Source organism: Lissotriton helveticus, chromosome 1_1 (genome assembly GCF_964261635.1).
Source record: "Lissotriton helveticus chromosome 1_1, aLisHel1.1, whole genome shotgun sequence".
Taxonomy (NCBI): domain Eukaryota; kingdom Metazoa; phylum Chordata; class Amphibia; order Caudata; family Salamandridae; genus Lissotriton; species Lissotriton helveticus.
In genome coordinates this window covers 169,485,849-169,504,619 of record NC_136057.1, presented here as the reverse complement: position 1 = coordinate 169,504,619, position 18,771 = coordinate 169,485,849, and the positions used below count along the sequence as shown (strand labels likewise).

The window sequence follows — 18,771 nt, the reverse complement described above, 5'->3', positions numbered from 1 at the left end:
CTTCGAAGACTCTTCCAGGACAACAATGTGCGATCATCCGGACCCAACACTAGGCGGCGATCTAATGCTAAAATATGAATTTAGCAGCCCACATGCCTCGAACATATTTCTCACCTTGTGGGACACTGTCGTTGCGTTCTCCTTAAGGTCAATTCTGTGTGTGAATTTTGTCAGTTTTCCCACTCTTCCTCCATACACCGTGGGAAATTCACCCTTCTTCTTGATGTTTGGATGTTGTTCTATGCCGGTCATCAGGACTTGCGTGTCCCCTCCTGGGTTCAATTGTATACCCAGGTCTCCATGGTCCATCCATCCCAGAACGGAGGGACCCTTCTCAGCCACATACAATTTACACTCTGCACCGAGATCCTTAAATTTGAATTTCAGGACTCGGTACCCGACCATTGGGATGGGTTCTCCTGTGAACGTGACGGGATGTATATCTGAGGGTTCCAGGTGTGATCCCAGTCTGGGTATAAAGTTTTCACTCCACACTGTCTGTTGTATGATGGTATACGGGGAACCAGAGTCTGCCACCATCTTGATCGGTACCCCTCCTATCACCATGTCACATTGGGGTTTCTTGGAGCGTATGCGTCTATGCCCAGTACTTGTTCTTTGATACACAATACGTTGTATTCTTCTTCACCTCCTTCTTCTCTTCCCTCCTCTTGTGCTATATATTTGACTGTCGTTTTTTTCATCTTGCGGCGACACCTTCTCAAAGTGTCCTATGGTTCTGCAAAACATGCATTTTGCTCGGAAGGCAGGACAACGTTTGTCGTATGCCGCATGGGATGCGCTTCCACACCGGTATCATGTCTTATTGCCCACTCTATTTGGTTTCTTTACCTGCATTGGTCGAGGGTCCACTTGGTTTGTACCTTCCCTTCCACCGCCGTTGTTTTGCCTCTTTCTGGTGGTACAGCTTCGGCGACTATTTACCATGGGCCTCATGGTGCTTTCCCTCTTCGCAGCCTCAGCACATCTTTTGGATAGTTCCGCCTTTTTCACCATGGCAATGACTTTTTTCAGGGTAGCGTCCCCGTTCACCCACAGTTTGTCTTGGATCACTGTGTTTGTCGTGTGCATGACTATTTGGTCTTTGATGAATTCATCATGCAAAGCTCCAAATTTGCATGTGATCGCTAATTTCTTTAACGCCTCCACATAGTCGTCTATGGACTCACCCATTGCTTGTTTCCTCTGTTGGAAATTATATCTGTCTATGGACGTGCACACTGCTGGTCTATAATGGTTGTTTATATCCTCTATCGCGTGTCAAAATACGTCATCATCAGTGGCATGTCGTTGTGTGGGGACCAGGTTCTGAAGACTACGATTCCTTCCGGTCCCAAGTTGTGAAGTAAGATTCTATTCCTCCTCTTGCTGGGGTATGCTTCTCCACTTTCGTCTTCTAGGGCTTCTAAATAGTTCATAAAATATTCTCTCCAATCCTCCCATTTCATCAGGGGTTCACACGGTTTAGGCAGGAACGGGATTGGGGTCATGAGTGAAGACGCCTGCGCACACATTTCGGCGCGTACTTCTGGTGCTGCTTCTTCTCCTCCTCTTGGACTACACGGTGCACTTGTGCTTCTGTGTCTTGCATGGTCTTGTTGGGGCTCCAAGGCACCCTCTTCATTGTGCTGCGATTGTTCCGCCAGGGCCCAGGATTTCCCATGGTGCTTTTGGCTCGGTCACGTTGTACCCGGTGCGACGACGTTTCCCGCTGCTTCTCTTCTTTCCCACGTGTGGATAGTCCTTCTCTGTGGATTATTTCCCTGATTCTCGGGAGTGCTGGTATTTCTTTCCCCTTCAGATTTCTGATTTTTTTTCCGCCGTGGAGATTAGGTATCCTCCTTTAACCTTTTTTTTCCTGGAGTGTACATGTCCCCTTTGTTGTGGCTACTGCCTCTGTGTGTGCTTGCCTGTATGCTGTCGTCCTCTGCCACGCTCTCCTGCTGCATGCAGTGCCTCCAGTCACTGTTCCTCTTGGTCTCTCTACTTGCTCTCCGGTGGGTTCTGGTGCTGTCCTGTTGTCAGGTGCAAGCCTCGTCGCCACTGTAATGATGCTGTTATATCCCCCAAATGAGATGCTCAAGCGTTGAGGCATTCATAAGTTTTATTAATATATTGCAGGAGAGCGCCGGGAAAAGCCGCCCGTGCCGCTCCGATAATTGCGCTCAGTCTACAAAATGGTGGCCGCGCTCTACGTCATTACGTGGTCACGTAATGACTAGAGCGCGACACTACAGCCACAAGTGACAGACCACAATGAGAGCCGGAGCAGTGTTTTTTTTTGTAAGGGGATTATTTATTTTTGACGATCCTACACCACAGGTCAGTGCCCCTCATGCAGCGGGGATGGGGGGGGCACAGGGAGACCCCCCCGCTCCTTTGCTCCCACCTTCCCCAGTCACCGAATTGTTGTATGAGATCTCCTTCGGAGGGAGGGGGGGGGGAGAAGGCTTGGGGCAGCAAGAGGACAGATTTCCAGGTGTCCGGGGTACCCACAGGACCAAAGGTGGCAGATCAGAGACAAGGCTTGGACTGTCTCGCATGAGAAGTGGATTTTAGGGTCTGCCGTGACTGAAATCGGGGGTCTCTGAAACAGCAGAGAGTCGCTAGAGGAGAATGTCTAATGCTGGAGAGTATACATGACCGCCAACAGAATCCAACCACAAGGCGAGCAGAAGAGGAAACAACTAGTCGTTACTAGGTGTCCCTCATGAGTCAAATACAAAAGCATTGAAACCCTTTCATGAAGCTTTTGGATTTGACTCGTGAGGGACATCTAGTAACGACTAGTGGAACTCCAGCTTCATGAAAGGATTTCAATGGTTTTGCATTTGACTTGTGAGGGACACCTAGTAACAACTAGTTGAACTGCAGATCTTTGTAGAATTATTTTGATATTGGATACTATAATATTCACTGCCCACTGCTAATCTCATCCCATAATGCTTTGCAGGGCCTTTGGTTGGGATTGTTTTTTTGCCAATAACTGTGCTTGGGGTGGTCCTTAGAGGATGGGACCACCACCGAATCTTTGTGCTTTTTGTTTTCAAGGCATCTGCTTGGTTCTCTCCCTAGGTTAGGAAGAATCCCAAAATCATCACCTCCCACTGCTTCTCAATTTATCATTCACTTTTGTGAAAGGTGCTATATGCTCTTTAGCATATAAATATAGATACTTATTTGATCATAATTGGTGCTGTGCAAGATGTCATTTGCAATGATTGCACAGTGCAGACAAGTACACAGTGCCATCAGCTACTACGTGTAGTGTTACTATGCCAACTATTCCCAGGGTTAATTGATTCAGGTAGTCTAATTTATTTTGTTTTTCTGTGGTGGAGTAGGGCAGCTGCCCCAATAAAGCCTGCAGTTCACTCACATGATGAGCTGAAGCGTGCTCAAGGAGGAAGACACCTATGGAGATCAGAGAACACAACGAGCAGCTGTGCATCGGCTCGAAGAGAGTGCACTCGAGGAACGTCAAGACCAAGATAAGGTCCCACTGTGGCATCACAAACAGTTTGGAGCACATCAAGTGATTTAAACAAATACGATTGGTTTGTTATCACACTGAAAGGGCTGATCAATAAAAATGTTAGTGGCTACTGCCAGACATTGTTGGGCCAAAGAGAAAAACAATGAAACATCTGACACCTAGGCTCGCAAAGGGTCTATCTTGCGTGCTACACACAGGGCCATAAATGTGTCCAAGCACCCAGTGTAGATGGGCGACTGGCAGCAAGGAGGTCATCAACATCAGGAGGTAGATTGAATGCGGACAACTGCCTCTCGGACGTATGTGATCAGGGAACTGCCCTGATACTCCAGCCCACACCAGAGGCTCAGAGCCCCTTGCCACAGGAACCAGGACCCCAATCCGCCCTGTTTGTTGCAGTATCACATAGCATTAGTGTTGACTGTGAACGCCAGTCCACCCATGATGGATGGCAGGAAGTTCTTCAGGCCACAACTCCAACATATTGCTTTGGAGCTGGGATTTGGCCAGATATCAGAGTCCTCTGTTCTCCACCTCTCCCAGATGAACTTCTCAACCCAGCAGTGACTCATCCGTCGACATAAATCTGTGGGTGTGGAAGGGAGAGGGGTCTGCTGCTGGTACAATTGCAGCTGAGCAGCAAGCGCTGCGGATATTTTGAAGACTCTTCCAAAACCATAAGACAGGCATCTTTAATGCTAAGCTCACGAGACTTCAGATTCCACTGCACAGAACACACAAGGCACCTGGTGTAGTCGACAAGTAGGATGCAGGAAGCCAATAGGTCAGGAAGCCTCAGAGTTGCTCTTGCTGAAATCCAGGACCAAGGTTGAAACATCGGGATCATAGCCAAAATGTCCAGGACTCGCTGTGATGGAGGAAAGGCCCTGCACTGCACTGTGTCCAAGACAGCTCCTCAAAAAAGAAACTTATATGAAGGAGTGACATCAGCTGCTTGATTGAGAACCCCAACGATTTTGAGGTTCAATGTTGTCTAGAGGTGGTTCCCCTGCGGACTGTGGTGAGCGCCCCTTCAACAGCGAGTCATCAAGGCGAGGGAAAACGGATCCCCCCAATCTCCGAAGATGGAAGGCCACCACTGCCATCACTTTTGTGTGCACCTGAGGGGCCCTGGTGAGGCCAGAGTGGAGCATGGCTACCTGAAAAAGGCTCTCGGCCTACCCTGACTGCAGGTTAAGTCTGTGGGACTGCAGGATGGGTATATGAAAATATGTGCCATGCATGTCGAAAGCCATCATCCAGTGGTCATCACCCAAGGCAGACAGAACCTGGGCCACTGTGAGCATTTTTAATTTGCACATCTTTAAGAAGGAAGTCAGAGGGTGCAGATTCCTTCCATCCTTCTATGGTACAAAAAACTAGTGTGAGTAACAACCCGGCCCTATTTCTGAGTCTGGAACTAACTTGATGGCACCTTTAGAGGCTTTAACTTGCGCTCTCTTGCATTAGAATTGACAGTGCTCCTATAAGAGACATTATAATTTTGGAGCAACGTGCAGCGGACAGAAAGTAAGGGTAGGGCGTAGCCATGCTGAACGATTTGGAGGATCCATCTACCAGATGTGATGGACTGCCACCCTGGAAGGAAGTGCTTGGGCTGTAGCGGCTTGGGAGTTGTTGCCACAAGGGAAGGAAACTGAGAAGACTCTTGCACATGACAACCTCTGCGTTGCCTGCCAGATCCTAGTTCCCAGCCACAAAAGTACTGGGGTGACTGAACGTGGGGTCAGGGGAGACTGACATTGTCTGAACGCTAACCCGCTGAAGCGGCATCAGCATTTCCTGAGCTGATGAGGACATTTCTTTGGCAGCTGCCAAAACACCCAGAGTGTGAGCGATAGCCCTACTCTCCGTAAGGCACTTTAAGGCAGAATCCGCTTTTTCGCTAAATATGCACAAGCCAATGAAACACATATACATAAGGGTAGGTTGTATATAGCGTGAGAAACCTGTGGATTACATCCAAGCATAGCGACCACACTGATGCAAACTACTCGCCTCAGACAACCAGTAGTATAAAGACAAGAAAAACCATGTATTTGGTCATCTTGAATGACCTGACCCAAGGAGGTTCTAAGCTCTTCTAGGACTGCTGGCAAGAACTCCCTGGCAATTTCCCATAGGCACAATAAACAAACAGAATTGCCAATCATCAATGTAAGGCTAGCTGATGAAAACATTTGTTTTCGGAAGATCTCAATCCTTCTCGATGGGGTCGTAGGGATGATATAGGGTTTTCCTTGCTGGTGGAAGCCTGGACCACTCAACTGATTAAAGTAGGATGCTGTGAAGGAAATACGGTTTGACAGAAGCCAGGTTATAACATTTGGTCGCCTGCCTATTTACCAGAGGAAAAGAACAGGGCTTAGACCAAGTGCCCATACAGGTGTCAGTCAGGGCTTCATTGAAAAGAAGGAAGAGCACATAAGGTTGGTCCAGGTTGCAAAACATCTGCACGGACATTTGTTTTGACTCCAACGGAAGGCAGCTGTAGGAACAGGACCTTTGCCACTATTTGCAATACCACAGCAAAGGAGGCACTCTCCTCCAATAGGGACCCAGAGGGCGAATTCAACTCTGTATCAGGGGAAGTATCTGGCCCACTGGCCTCCTGTACGTCCATGTAAAGACTATCAGCATCATAACGAGGAGGGTAAACTAGCCCCATCCCCACCATCGTCATCTCTGAGTGGTGGCAACTCTGGTCAGAGTCAGAGCCAAAAAGACAATGGAGCTTCTGCAGGACCAGACTCAGGTAGTCAGAGGACCAGGTGCGTTGTAGTCATTCTGAGCGTGACCTCTGTTGGTGTCGGACTGCGGCATTGGTATCAGATACTCCTCTAGTGTCAGCATCGATGAAACAGGGACAAATGAGTGTTGGAGCTTGTCTAAAAGCCTACACTGGAGTTGGTGCTGAATCCAAGATGGGTCCAACAGGTTCTGACAGCATCGAGCATGGATCACCAGAAGTAAGACTGAGAGCCCCTGTGGATCCGTGGGGCCTGATGGCACACCAGAGGGAGCCAGACAGGTGCCAGAGTTGCACAGGAAGGCCCTGTAAGGCCACGTCCTGCTGCAGGATAGACAATAGCCCTGAGAATTCTGGGTGCTTTGTGATCAATGCAAAATCGACTCAGTCTGATCGGGAGTGAGAACGAATGGCACCTTTACACACTCTCGACTTCTTTCGCTAGACAATGGCTGGATGGGTTGAGTCTCACTTCACCTTTTTATATTTTGGTTTGTGTTTCGACTTAATGGAGGACTTAGACTGTGAAGACGACATCTTGCGGGAGCAGCCCCAGGTGTAGCAGCAGGTCTGGGCCCTCTAATTGGAGCGAGAATAGGACATAAGAGAGGCCCATGACATCTTTCTGTGTTCGGTGACCTATAGCTGCACTTGGCAGTCCTCGATCATCTTCGGCCAGATGACGGTGTACTCATCGCACCACTTGGCGTAGTGCTCCAAGCCCAAACAGCAGACTCACTCTTCTTGCAGGCCTGTGAATGACATCTTGTTTTCGGTTGTTATGGCATGGCATGAAGCCTGTAGCTTCAGAAAGGCACGTTGCTCCCCTGGACACTGGATTTCGTTTTCGCAGACTTCGAAAGGGGGGTCAGAGATCCGGATCCTCATTTAAAGGCACGGAAAGAGAGGAACAAACATCGGTGCACAAGGGTTGTGCATCTATGCGCCTGTGCTGCGGCCCTTCCAGGGTAGAACTAAGCCAACGAAGAGCCACACTGCACCGCCTATTGGCATGCGGCAACAGTGCTAATAAAAGTTTCCAGATCCAGTCTGACACCTGGGGACTACTCTTAAGGTGGGGGAATCTACGGTTTTGAACAATCCATCAGAAAAAGAAGGTGGTCTCCCAACATTCATGCTAGAGAAGGCCAATTTATTACTTTGTTGCCCTAAGATGCACACCCACAGAAAGACCCTTACCATTTGTGTCTTACTGGTGGAATGTCCCTATTGCTTCATCAACACTCAACCATTTTAGAATTTCAAGCCTGATTAGCCCCACCATTCCATCGCTCACTGCCACGTAGTGCTCTTACCTCATACTCCTGCGAGAACTTGAGTCCATCGTTGGCTTTCAACCGGTCAATGTTGTCGGCGAGATCAGATATTGGGATGGCAGGGTGGTCCCTCATGCCTAGTGGAAACAAAAGAAGAGAGCTGTAGTGCCTGAGGGAGATGTTGATCTGGTAGACTGGGGTGACCCTGCACCCACTCAAAAAAAGGTGACTGTTTGACTGCATGACCTATGAGGCGATGTGAAAAGCGGCACGATGGATGGAGGACAGCATGTCGACTGGTCCTGGCACTACATATCTCAACACACGGATGTGATCATATAGACCTGCCCCAGTGAGCATGCGGACAAGAGCACATGGTGGCGAACGGCCAAGCGCTCGCACCACACACACTCAGCTATGCGAGGCCGTGAGGTGATGGTGAGCACAAGCTGAGCGACAAATCAACAGGGCTGAAGTGTGAAATAAAAAGCTGGGAGCAAACAACGAAAGGCACAGATGGGGAAGAGTGGTGAAGTAGAGAGTAATGCTTGCTCAAGTGGGGTTGCATGACAAGAAAGAGCAGGAGAGGAAGAAATGCAGAATAAAGTGGAGGAGAATAAATAGAACAGCTGGGAAGGAAAGGCTCTGAGTCAGAATAAACAAGAAGAGATTAAATGGATGAAAAGGAGAAGATAAAGGATCAATAGCAAAGGAGGCAGGTATAGGATAGAAACCGGCGAGGCCGAGACAAAATAAGTAACTGTAGCTAGTGGAGAACAATAAATTCAGAAACATTCAGTTCCTTCATGTTTCCCAGGCAAGGATCTGCTTTGAGTATTTATGTCTCCCTGCTCTGCTTTTTCAGATTAGTAGTGAAGCGCTTTACGGATGGTATTGGGTGTAACCAGACTCTTCTCTGAGTATTGATAAGGATGGCACTGCTGTAATCAGTCCCTCTGAGTATTAATGCCTCAATGCTCAGATTTTTCAGATTAGTAGTGAAGCGCTTTAGGGATGGCATAGGGTGTAACCAGACTCTGCTCTGAATAATGATACCTCACTGCTCTGATTTTTTTAGATTAGTAGTGAATCATTTTAGGGATGGAACTGGGTGAAGCAAATTAGGGATGGCACTGGCTGCAACCAGTCCCTCCTCGGAGTATTGATGCCTTACTGCTCTAATTTCTCAGATTAGTAGTGAAGCGCTTTAGAGATGGCAATGGGTGAAGCACTTTGAGGATGGCACTAGGTGTAACCAGTCTCTGCTCTGAGTTGTTTTTTGTTGTCATGCTCTAGCTCTGAGCTGTTTTTGATGTCATGGTCTAGCCGAAGCAAAATCCTTCTATTACAACCCTAATTTATATAAGTCTGTTTTGTTTTTTTAGCTAAGCTGTTTGCATCTTCACTACGACTTGTGGGTTTTGGCATACCTGGAAATTCAGAACAGGTGCCCAGTTGAATAAGGCAGAGTGAAACATATATGTCTAGCTGTCTCTAATGCACTTTGATTCAAAAGGTGGTGTGCATTCAGGTTTCCAGAGAATGAGCATGGGGGGGGCAGAGTAAAGGAAGGACTCTGGGTTCCGAAGTGGGGGATGCAGACAGATAAATGGCTCAAAGGAAACAGCAGGGACTGATCAGAAGGTCTCTGCCAGTGGATCAATGAAAGGTGGCTCGATAAAGTAGCAGTTTGCTGACTTTTAGCAGAGTGCGGATCAGGTGGTGGGATCCACGGAACCACCAATGCGTATTAATCCTATTCTGCTGCACTCCCGCTGCAGAGCATCTAGGACGCACAACTTACCAGCTATCCTGACTGCTTGTACCGTGTGCTACTCTGATCTAAAACTCGTCTGCATATGGATGTCAGTTCTGGACTACACTACACCTGGTCCTCTCCCTATTAAAGATATTTCCTTCATCTTCACAGTTATGGTATGTAATATATCTATTTCGTAAAGTGCAATGAATCACACCCAAGGGTGTATCTCGGTGCTCGGTCTCCACATGTAACAGCCAGGTTTTAAAGAGTTTTTAAAAATTTAAGAAAATCTGAACAACCGTGAAGGTAGCTTGGAAGCCGATTCCACGTCGTTGGAGCAGTGTATGAAAAGACTGTCTCTACATCTTGATACTCTTGCTCTATGATGGGAGCCAACAGCTCTGTGACTTGGGGCGAGTGTCTGAAAAGTTTCAGCGCTCCGTCCATCATCTCCTGTGTTTGCTTTGTTCGCCCTAGGTTGGCAGGGTATGCCCAGACGTGGGTCCCTTGCTCACTCTGCCACTGGATTCAAGCTAGCCTGGCTGATGAAGTGTGTTACCCAGAAACCAGTTCCAGGAGGCTTGTTTCTGGTTCAGGAAAGACCTGGCTTGGCAGTTAGGGCTGGACTGTTCCCATGAGGCACAGAGTCCAGACTGATTTGCATATAGCTGGGTCTGAACTGAGGTGGCAAAGTGGGCTAAAGAATGATGATGGATTCAACCCAGATCTGTGACTCGGGGTGAGTGTCTGAAAAGTCTCAGCGCTCCGTCCATCATCTCCTTGTGTTTTTTCCATCTTCCAGACATGGACAAGGCTCCTTTTCCATGACTTTCTCTACCCTGACTCCTCACAATTCTCCATGTTCAGTGCACCAGAGTTCCATATTTACTACATTACACATATTTTGTCCCCAGCATCCTGGGAAGGTAAATGACAGCTCTACTAAGGAGACTGGTCTGGTGCAGGGCAGATTCCACGGAGTAAGCGCCTACGCACACTGCATTGCGTGACTGCCGTGGCCTGTCTGAGCTCATTACCATGCATGCAGTCACCTGTGCACAAGCTCAGTCTGTGTCATCTAAATCTTCTGACATTAAATGACTACAGCCGAGAAGCTGAAGATGCAAGTACCGTACCACAGTCTTGATCTTGGCTCCCCTACTCTCAAGTGTGGTTGGCCCAAATACCCAGACTGAGAAGGCCGGTACACAGCCTCTGGGAGGCCAGAGACTTTCCATCAGCTTCTCAAAGCATTTCAATCTTCTCAGGTCCCCCATGAAAGGCTCAAAGTGCTCCACCACGCTTCCTGATCCAGGCAAGAGTGATGCAATTCAGGCAGTAGACTTGCACGTGGCATACTCTAAATCCCTGCATAGGTGGCCAGTGTCCTGCACCTTAGAGGGCTAACCTTAGATAGAAGAATCTAGCCGTAGGGGTTGCAAGGTGGGGTCAAACCCTGTCCCGGCTCGTCTACAGGGTAGGACGATGCGGCCAAGGGAGTGAGCTAGATCAAAACGCCGGTGCAACCTCTGAGGACCACACTGGCATGGGCCTTCGGGACTGGTCTGAACCAGGCATAGCACATTGCCACACCTGTTTAGGGGAGGCAGATCCAGGGAATGTGTACTGAGATTCAGACACCTAAAGCAAGAACTCCGCTTCTCAGAAACTGCCTTGTTCTCCACTCAAGGCTTTCCGCAGAGCTGCAGACAAGCTGCAAAGATTGACTAGAAGTAGATCAGCTATAGCTGTAGGATAAAGATGTGTATTCCATCAGTTTTCTTCATTTCTAACATCTGAAACTCAAGATATTGTTGTATTGGTTACATCCATAACGATTAACATCTTGTTGGAAAGACTTTACCACGTTATCGTGTTATTTGTTGTGGGGTAATATTTGCATCACCTGCAAACCTTTGCTACATATCTTAGAATTGAAAGAGTCTTATTTTAGTTACTACAATTTGCACATTTAATGATTCCACTAATTATATAGCTGCAATTTCTGAAAGTGGTGTTCCTAATCCAATATGCACATTTTATACAACACATCTGTATTATCATTTTTTATTATTGTCCTATTTCATGTTTTCTTTTTTCCATTCCTTTCTTTCTCCTCTCCCTGGTTCTTATTTTTTCTCATTCCATCTTTCAATGCAGCAGATGATCGGATAGCTTTTCTTTCCTTAATATTGATTTACTAAAATATATACTATTGCATATAACAGTATGTATTATTCTATTGCTGCTTTTTATACTTCTGCTATAATAAAAAGTTACTCAATTATTTAATTTACTCACAGTAGTTTCATTACTATGTCATCCAGTTTTAAGATGGGCAAATTGTGTACTTTGTATACTGTGATTACCTTTTCCTTTCTTTCATTCCCAGATATATTACATTTTATTTTTATGCTGTTGATTTAAAATCTAATACAACTATTAAACTGAAAAACCCTTCTCCTCCTTTTTTGGTTCGACAAGCTATACACTTCTGTTTGAAAAGCACTTAAATGAACACTATTTTCATTAAGCTCAGCATGCCCAGTTTACCAGCATTTTGCTTTGACTAGGTATGAGTCACTCTTGTAATACTCCTGGACATTTTTAAGCCAGGAGTACTCTAGTCTTAAGTTATAATCAATGAGGAGGGAAAGAGAAGCTGTGATCCATTCGGCTTCCAATGGTTAGTACAAAAAAATCAGAAAGGGGGTAGAATGGGTCACTTGTCCTGTATAACCAGAGTCTTGGTTGCTTGGGAACCGTCATAAAAACCCTCATATACGTACACTGGCGACTGGCGGTATATCTTGATTTTCCACCTTCGTGCACTGTTACAGCATCATCATTGGGTCTTTAGTTCGTATATATGCTGACCTCTACCTGGAGGAAGACCAACTGGTTTGTCAGTAGTGTCCAGAAAGGAAAAAAAAGGGGGCGTGTGTGTGCTCTAGTGCAGTGAGTTAAAATTCCCTGCACCACTTTGTCACAAGTATTTATTGAAGAAGTTGTGATGCGGGAAATTAAAAATAAAGTGGTGCGTTTGTAGATCCAGTTACTAATCTACCGCACTGTTATTGGTCAACATGTTTCAGCCTCGTGATAAGTTCTAGGGCTTTCGTCAGTACGGGTGTATGTTTAAGAGCGCATTGTGGCTCCTAATCTAGCGGTTAACTTAACACTCTTGTTATATGAAGTCAGATCAGTAGTTTCTCTTGTTCGCCGTATTGGGCTTCCTTGGGGGACCGAAGAGCAAGGGGAAACCTTTTCGGTTCCTGCAAGTCGCTGGCTTGTTCTGGCTCTGTGTGCGGTGCCCCGGGGCACTTGATCTACAAACGCACCACTTTATTTTTAATTTCCCGCATCACAACTTCTTCAATAAATACTTGTGACAAAGTGGTGCAGGGAATTTTAACTCACTGCACTGGAGCACACACATGCCCTCTTTTTTAATTTCTGGACGCTACTGACAAACCAGTTGGTCTTCCTCCAGGTGGCGGTCAGCATATATACTAACTAAAGACCCAATGATGATGCTTTAACAGTACACAAAGGCGGAAAATTAAGATATACCGCCAATCGCCTGGGTCCGTATAGGAGGGTTTTTATGACGGCTCCCACGCAACCAAGACCCTGGTTATACAGGACAAGTGATCCATTCTCCCCCCTTTCTGATTTTGTGTACTCTAGTCTTACTCTTGGGTTCAGGGACAAGCCAAAAGCACTATAAGCATAAACCAGAGAAACTCACAGGAAAATCTATGTGAATCATGCCCAGGCTTTCCTGTTATACATCAGCGTGGCGGACATGGTTAAGGGCAAAGGAGACGGGAAACTGCCCACAACGTACATCAGGTGGTCACAGAAATCTACGCTGCTCAAGAGGGTGGTGAGAAAGATACACGACAGGCTATATCGCTCTGTGCTTCTCTGATTTGATGTCCCAGAATTCCAAGGGCTTGCCTTACTGTGGACTATGTTTAAAAAGACCTATGGGAAGACATGTTCAGGTTTCCACAAGCTGTTCCAGCCAAAGGGTAGTGGTGGGAGAAGAGGACATGAGGAAAGTGGGGTGCCTGAGGGAGCAACAAGAATGGGGAAGGACAGTGAAGGAGGGCTTGGGGAGAACCTTTAGGAGGCATAGGGACGAGGGGGGGCATGGAGAGAGGGGAAAGGACAGAAAGGGTAGGGAAAATGACATGAAAGAAAGGATGATAATGAGGGAGAGAAAAGAAGGGGGATGATGAGGGAAAGGGCAGCAAGGAGGGAGAGGAAAGGAGACTATGAGGAAAGATAGCGTGAGGTAGGGGAGGAAAAGTGAGCATGAGGGTTAAGAGGAAAGGAGGGTGTGCAATCGATAAGCAAAGAAGGGCATAGATAGAGAGATGAAAGAGGCCTGAGGAGGGAGAGGAAAGGTAAACAAGGGAGTGGAGATTTGTACTTGGCATCTGAATGGAACGGGTAGCATGGTGACAGGAACAGAAGGCAGGCACGGGGAAAGGAAAGGAGGGTGGGCACAGGAAAAGGAAAGGAGGGTGGGCACAGGAAAAGGAAAGGAGGGTAGGCACAGGAAAAGGAAAGGAGGGTAGGCACAGGAAAAGGAAAGGAGGGTGGGCACAGGAAAAGGAAAGGAGGGTGGGCACAGGAAAAGGAAAGGAGGGTGGGCACAGGAAAAGGAAAGGGGGTGGGCACGGGAAAAGGAAAGGGGGTGGGCACGGGAAAAGGAAAGGGGGGCGGGCACGGGAAAAGGAAAGGAGGGCGGGCACGGGAAAAGGAAAGGAGGGCGGGCACGGGAAGAGGAAAGGAGGGCGGGCACGGGAAGAGGAAAGGAGGGCGGGCACGGGAAGAGGAAAGGAGGGCGGGCACAGGGAGAGGAAAGGAGGGCGGGCACGGGGAGAGGAAAGGAGGGCGGGCACGGGGAGAGGAAAGGAGGGCGGGCACGGGGAGAGGAAAGGAGGGCGGGCACGGGGAGAGGAAAGGAGGGCGGGCACGGGGAGAGGAAAGAAGGGTTGGCATGAGGAGAGGAAAGGAGGGCGGGCACGGGGAGAGGAAAGAAGGGTGGGGACGGGAAAAGGAAAGAAGGGTGGGCACGGGAAAAGGAAAGAAGGGTGGGCACGGGAAAAGGAAAGAAGGGTGGGCACGGGAAAAGGAAAGAAGGGCGGGCACGGGGAGAGGAAAGAAGGGCGGGCACGGGGAGAGGAAAGAAGGGCGGGCACGGGGAGAGGAAAGGAGGGCAGGCACAGGAAAAGGAAAAGAGGGCGGGCACAGGAAAAGGAAAGAAGGGTGGGCACGGGAAAAGGAAAGAAGGGTTGGCATGAGGAGAGGAAAGGAGGGCGGGCACGGGGAGAGGAAAGGAGGGTGGGCACAGGAAAAGGAAAGAAGGGTGGGCACAGGAAAAGGAAAGAAGGGCGGGCACGGGAAAAGGAAAGAAGGGCAGGCATGGTAAGATAAAAGAAAGGCGGACATGAGGAGAGAAAAGGGTGGGTGGGCAAGAGGAGAGGAAAAGTGTGCAGGCACAAGGAGAGGAAAAGAGTGCAGTCACGGGGAGAGGAAAAGAGGGATTGGGGAGAGGAACGAAGGGCAGGCATGGAGAGAGGAAAGGAAGGTGGGCATGAGTAGAGAAAAGGAAGGTAGGCATGAGGAGAGGAAAGGAGGAGAGGTATGTGGAAAAAGGGTGAGCGGTCATGGGGAGATGAAAAGGGTGGGCGGGCATGGGGTGGCATGGGGAGAGGGAAAGGGCGGGTGGGCATGGGGAGAGGGAAAGGTTGGGCGGGCAAGGGGAGAGGGCAAAGGCGGCTTGGGGAAGGCATGTGGAGAGGAAAGGAGTGCTTGGGGAGAGAAATGGAGGACAGGAATGTGGAGAGGAAAGGAGAGTGGGTACAGGGAGAGGAAAGTAGGGCAGGCGTGGGGAGAGGACAAGAAGGGCAGGCATGGGAAAGGAAAAGAATGACAGGCATATGGAGGAAAAATGAGGGCTAGCATGGGGAGGGAAGTGGAAATGAGGGCGGGCATGGGGAGGGGAAAGGAGAGTGGGTATGGGGAGGGGAAAGGAGAGTGGGTGTGGGGAGAGAACAAAAAGGGCAGACATGGGGAAGAGGACAAGGGCTGGGGCATGGGAAGAGGAGTGGAGGGCTTAGGAAGAGGAACGGAGGGCATGAAGAGGGAGGTGAAAGAAAGGCCTGGAGGGAATAAAGAAGGGCATTGAGAGAGTAAAAGGAGGATGGGGAGATGAAAGGTGTTTGGGGAGAGAAATGGAAGGGGTTTCGGAGAGAAATGGAATAGGTATGGGAAGGAGATGACAAAAGTATGGGGAGCAAAAGGGAGGAATGCATGAGGAGGGAAAAGGAGGCATACAGTGGGAAAGGAGCACAAGGGGATTGAGGGGAAATTAGTTTAAGGGCTAGAAAGAAAATGCGTGCATGGTGGGGGAGAGGAAAGGACGACGTGGGCAGGGAGAGGAAAGGACGACGTGGGCAGGGAGAGGAAAGGACGACACGGGCAGGGAGAGGAAAGGACGACATGGGCAGGGAGAGGAAAGGACGACATGGACAGGGAGAGGAAAGGACGACACGGGCAGGGAGAGGAAAGGACGACACGGGCAGGGAGAGGAAAGGACGACGTGGGCAGGGAGAGGAAAGGACGACACGGGCAGGGAGAGGAAAGGACGACACGGGCAGGGAGAGGAAAGGACGACACGGGCAGGGAGAGGAAAGGACGACATGGGCAGGGAGAGGAAAGGACGACATGGACAGGGAGAGGAAAGGACGACATGGACAGGGAGAGGAAAGGACGACATGGGCAGGGAGAGGAAAGGACGACATGGGCAGGGAGAGGAAAGGACGACATGGGCAGGGAGAGGAAAGGACGACATGGGCAGGGAGAGGAAAGGACGACATGGGCAGGGAGAGGAAAGGACGACTTGGGCAGGGAGAGGAAAGGACGACTTGGGCAGGGAGACGAAAGGACGACTTGGGCAGGGAGAGGAAAGGACGACTTAGGCAGGAAGAGGAAGGACGACATGGGCAGGGAGAGGAAAGGACAACATGGGCAGGGAGAGGAAAGGACGACATGGGCAGGGAGAGGAAAGGACGACATGGGCAGGGAGAGGAAAGGATGACATGGGCAGGGAGAGGAAAGGACGACTTGGGCAGGGAGAGGAAAGGACGACTTGGGCAGGGAGAGGAAAGGACGACTTGGGCAGGGAGAGGAAAGGACAACTTGGGCTGGAGGGAAAAGCATGACATGGGCAGGGGGAGGAAAGGACGACATGGGCAGGGAGAGGAAAGGACGACATGGGCAGGGAGAGGAAAGGACGACATGGGCAGGGAGAGGAAAGGACGACATGGGCAGGGAGAGGAAAGGACGACATGGGCAGGGAGAGGAAAGGACGACATGGGCAGGGAGAGGAAAGGACGACATGGGCAGGGAGAGGAAAGGACGACTTAGGCAGGAAGAGGAAGGACAACTTGGGCTGGAGGGAAAAGCATGACATGGGCAGGGGGAAGGGACAGCATAGGGAGGGGAAAGGATATGATATGATCTGGGGCAGAAATGAGGAGGGCATTGGGAGGGAGAAATAAGGAGACGTTGGGGTGGTAGGCATGTATGGATTGCCGAAGGAGAGAAAGGAGGCCCTGGGGAGGGAATAGAAGTCCTGGGAAAGGATGGGTTGGCCTGTGGGCAAGTAAATAAGTAGGAAGGTGAAGTGGTGGAGGAAAGGATGAGGGACTGGAAAATTAAAGTAGAGACGGGAAGAATGAGGGTAACAGTGAGGATATAAGGTGATACAAGTAGAGAAAGCAAGAGAGGTGGAGAACGTAGGGCGAGATGACAAAGAAACACGAGAGGAATTCAAACTAACTTGAAATATTCGGGCAACTGGGGTGACTCGAACCTGCAAAGAAACAAAATGGGGCAAGAACAAAAAGCTGTTAGCTTTTAAGATTCACTGAATATGCTCCAGACCCAGGGGCAGGGTCTGAGGAGGGGTAGAGGAGATGGGCAAGAGGGAGGTAAGTGGTAAGGGGAGAGGGGTGGGCATCTGGAGACCACAATGCAAATGAAAGAAAAAGGTATCCTACAGCAGCTGCGCAGTCGGGGGCCCCAGCGACTGGGGAGGGCTAGAAATAGCTAAGTGAAGCCCCACATATAGATCCTTGATTGTGAGAAAAAGCCTGGAGTAGCCTATTACACTCTGTGCTTAATTTGTAATAATATAAGTGCCAGGGCCCTCTTCAGGAGGTCACTTCTGCTTGCAGGGCCCATTGCTGCTGTCAATGCAGCAACAAAGGCCAGGGTCTGCTACCACCCACGTAAGACAGAGCACTCTGTCCCAACATTGGTGCCAAGATAGGGCAGGTCCATCTGTCCGCCAACAGTGCAAAGAGAGAGGGCCCTCTAGTCTACCACCAGGGAAACAACGGAAACTGGGCCTTATGGCGCGCTATCTGTACACTGGTAATGGACACCGCCTACTGCTACCAAACATGTGCACTGGCAGTGGACAGGGCCTTCTGCTGCGCTACCTGTGCCCTGGCAGTGGACTGGGCGTACTGCTGTGCTGCCTGTGCACTGGCAGTGGACTGGGCGTACTGCTGTGCTGCCTGTGCACTGGCAGTGGACTGGGCGTACTGCTGTGCTGCCTGTGCACTGGCAGTGGACAGGGCCTTCTGCTGTGCTGCCTGTGCACTGGAAGGGCCTTCTGCTGTGCTGCCTGTGCACCGGCGGTGGACAGGGCCTTCTGCTGCGCTGCCTGTGCCCTGGCAGTGGACAGGGCCTTCTGCTGCGCTGCCTGTGCCCTGGCAGTGGACAGGGCCTTCTGCTGCGCTGCCTGTGCCCTGGCAGTGGACAGGGCCTTCTGCTGCGCTGCCTGTGCCCTGGCAGTGGACAGGGCCTTCGGCTGCGCTGCCTGTGCCCTGGCAGTGGACAGGGCCTTCGGCTGCGCTGCCTGTGCCCTGGCAGTGGACAGGGCCTTCGGCTGCGTTGCCTGTGCCCTGGTCATACTGCTATGCTACATGTGCCCAGGCAGTGGACTGGGCCAACTGCTGTGCTACCTATGCACTGGCACTAGACATTGTGTACCGCTTCACCACCTTTGTACTGGCAATAGACGGTGCCCTCTGCTAGTTATCTGTGCAATGGCAGAGGATACGGTCTTAAGCTATGCTACCTGTGCACCTAGAAGTGGACAAGATGTACCGCTTCGATACTTGTGCACTGGAGGTGGACAACAAAAGACACACCGATGATGGACGGAAGGCAGAGCAAATCAAACTTTCACCCGCTGTCAAGAGATGTGGGCTAAATGCATCGTTCTTTAGCCCACTCTGCCACCCCAGTTCAGACCCAGCCATATGCAAATCAGCCTTGACCCTGTGCCTCCTGGGAACAGTCCAGCCGAAACAGCCAAGCCAGGTCTTCCCTGATTTAAGCACAGATCTCTGTA

General features: G+C 49.7%; 1 protein-coding gene across 4 annotated transcripts in view; it reads right to left on the bottom strand.

Moving 5' to 3' along the window:
* PTPRF (protein tyrosine phosphatase receptor type F) overlaps positions 1 to 18,771 on the bottom strand; it is a 761,542-nt gene that overhangs the window by 63,486 nt on the left and 679,285 nt on the right. For 3 of the 4 annotated variants that reach the window (XM_078660336.1, XM_078660486.1, XM_078660415.1), the window contains one exon: positions 7,604 to 7,701. In XM_078660336.1, the coding sequence (XP_078516462.1) occupies positions 7,604 to 7,701 (98 nt within the window). Of the gene's footprint in view, positions 1 to 7,603; positions 7,702 to 17,187; positions 17,221 to 18,771 lie in introns of all 4 variants that reach the window. The other variant, XM_078660567.1, reaches the window with a different exon arrangement.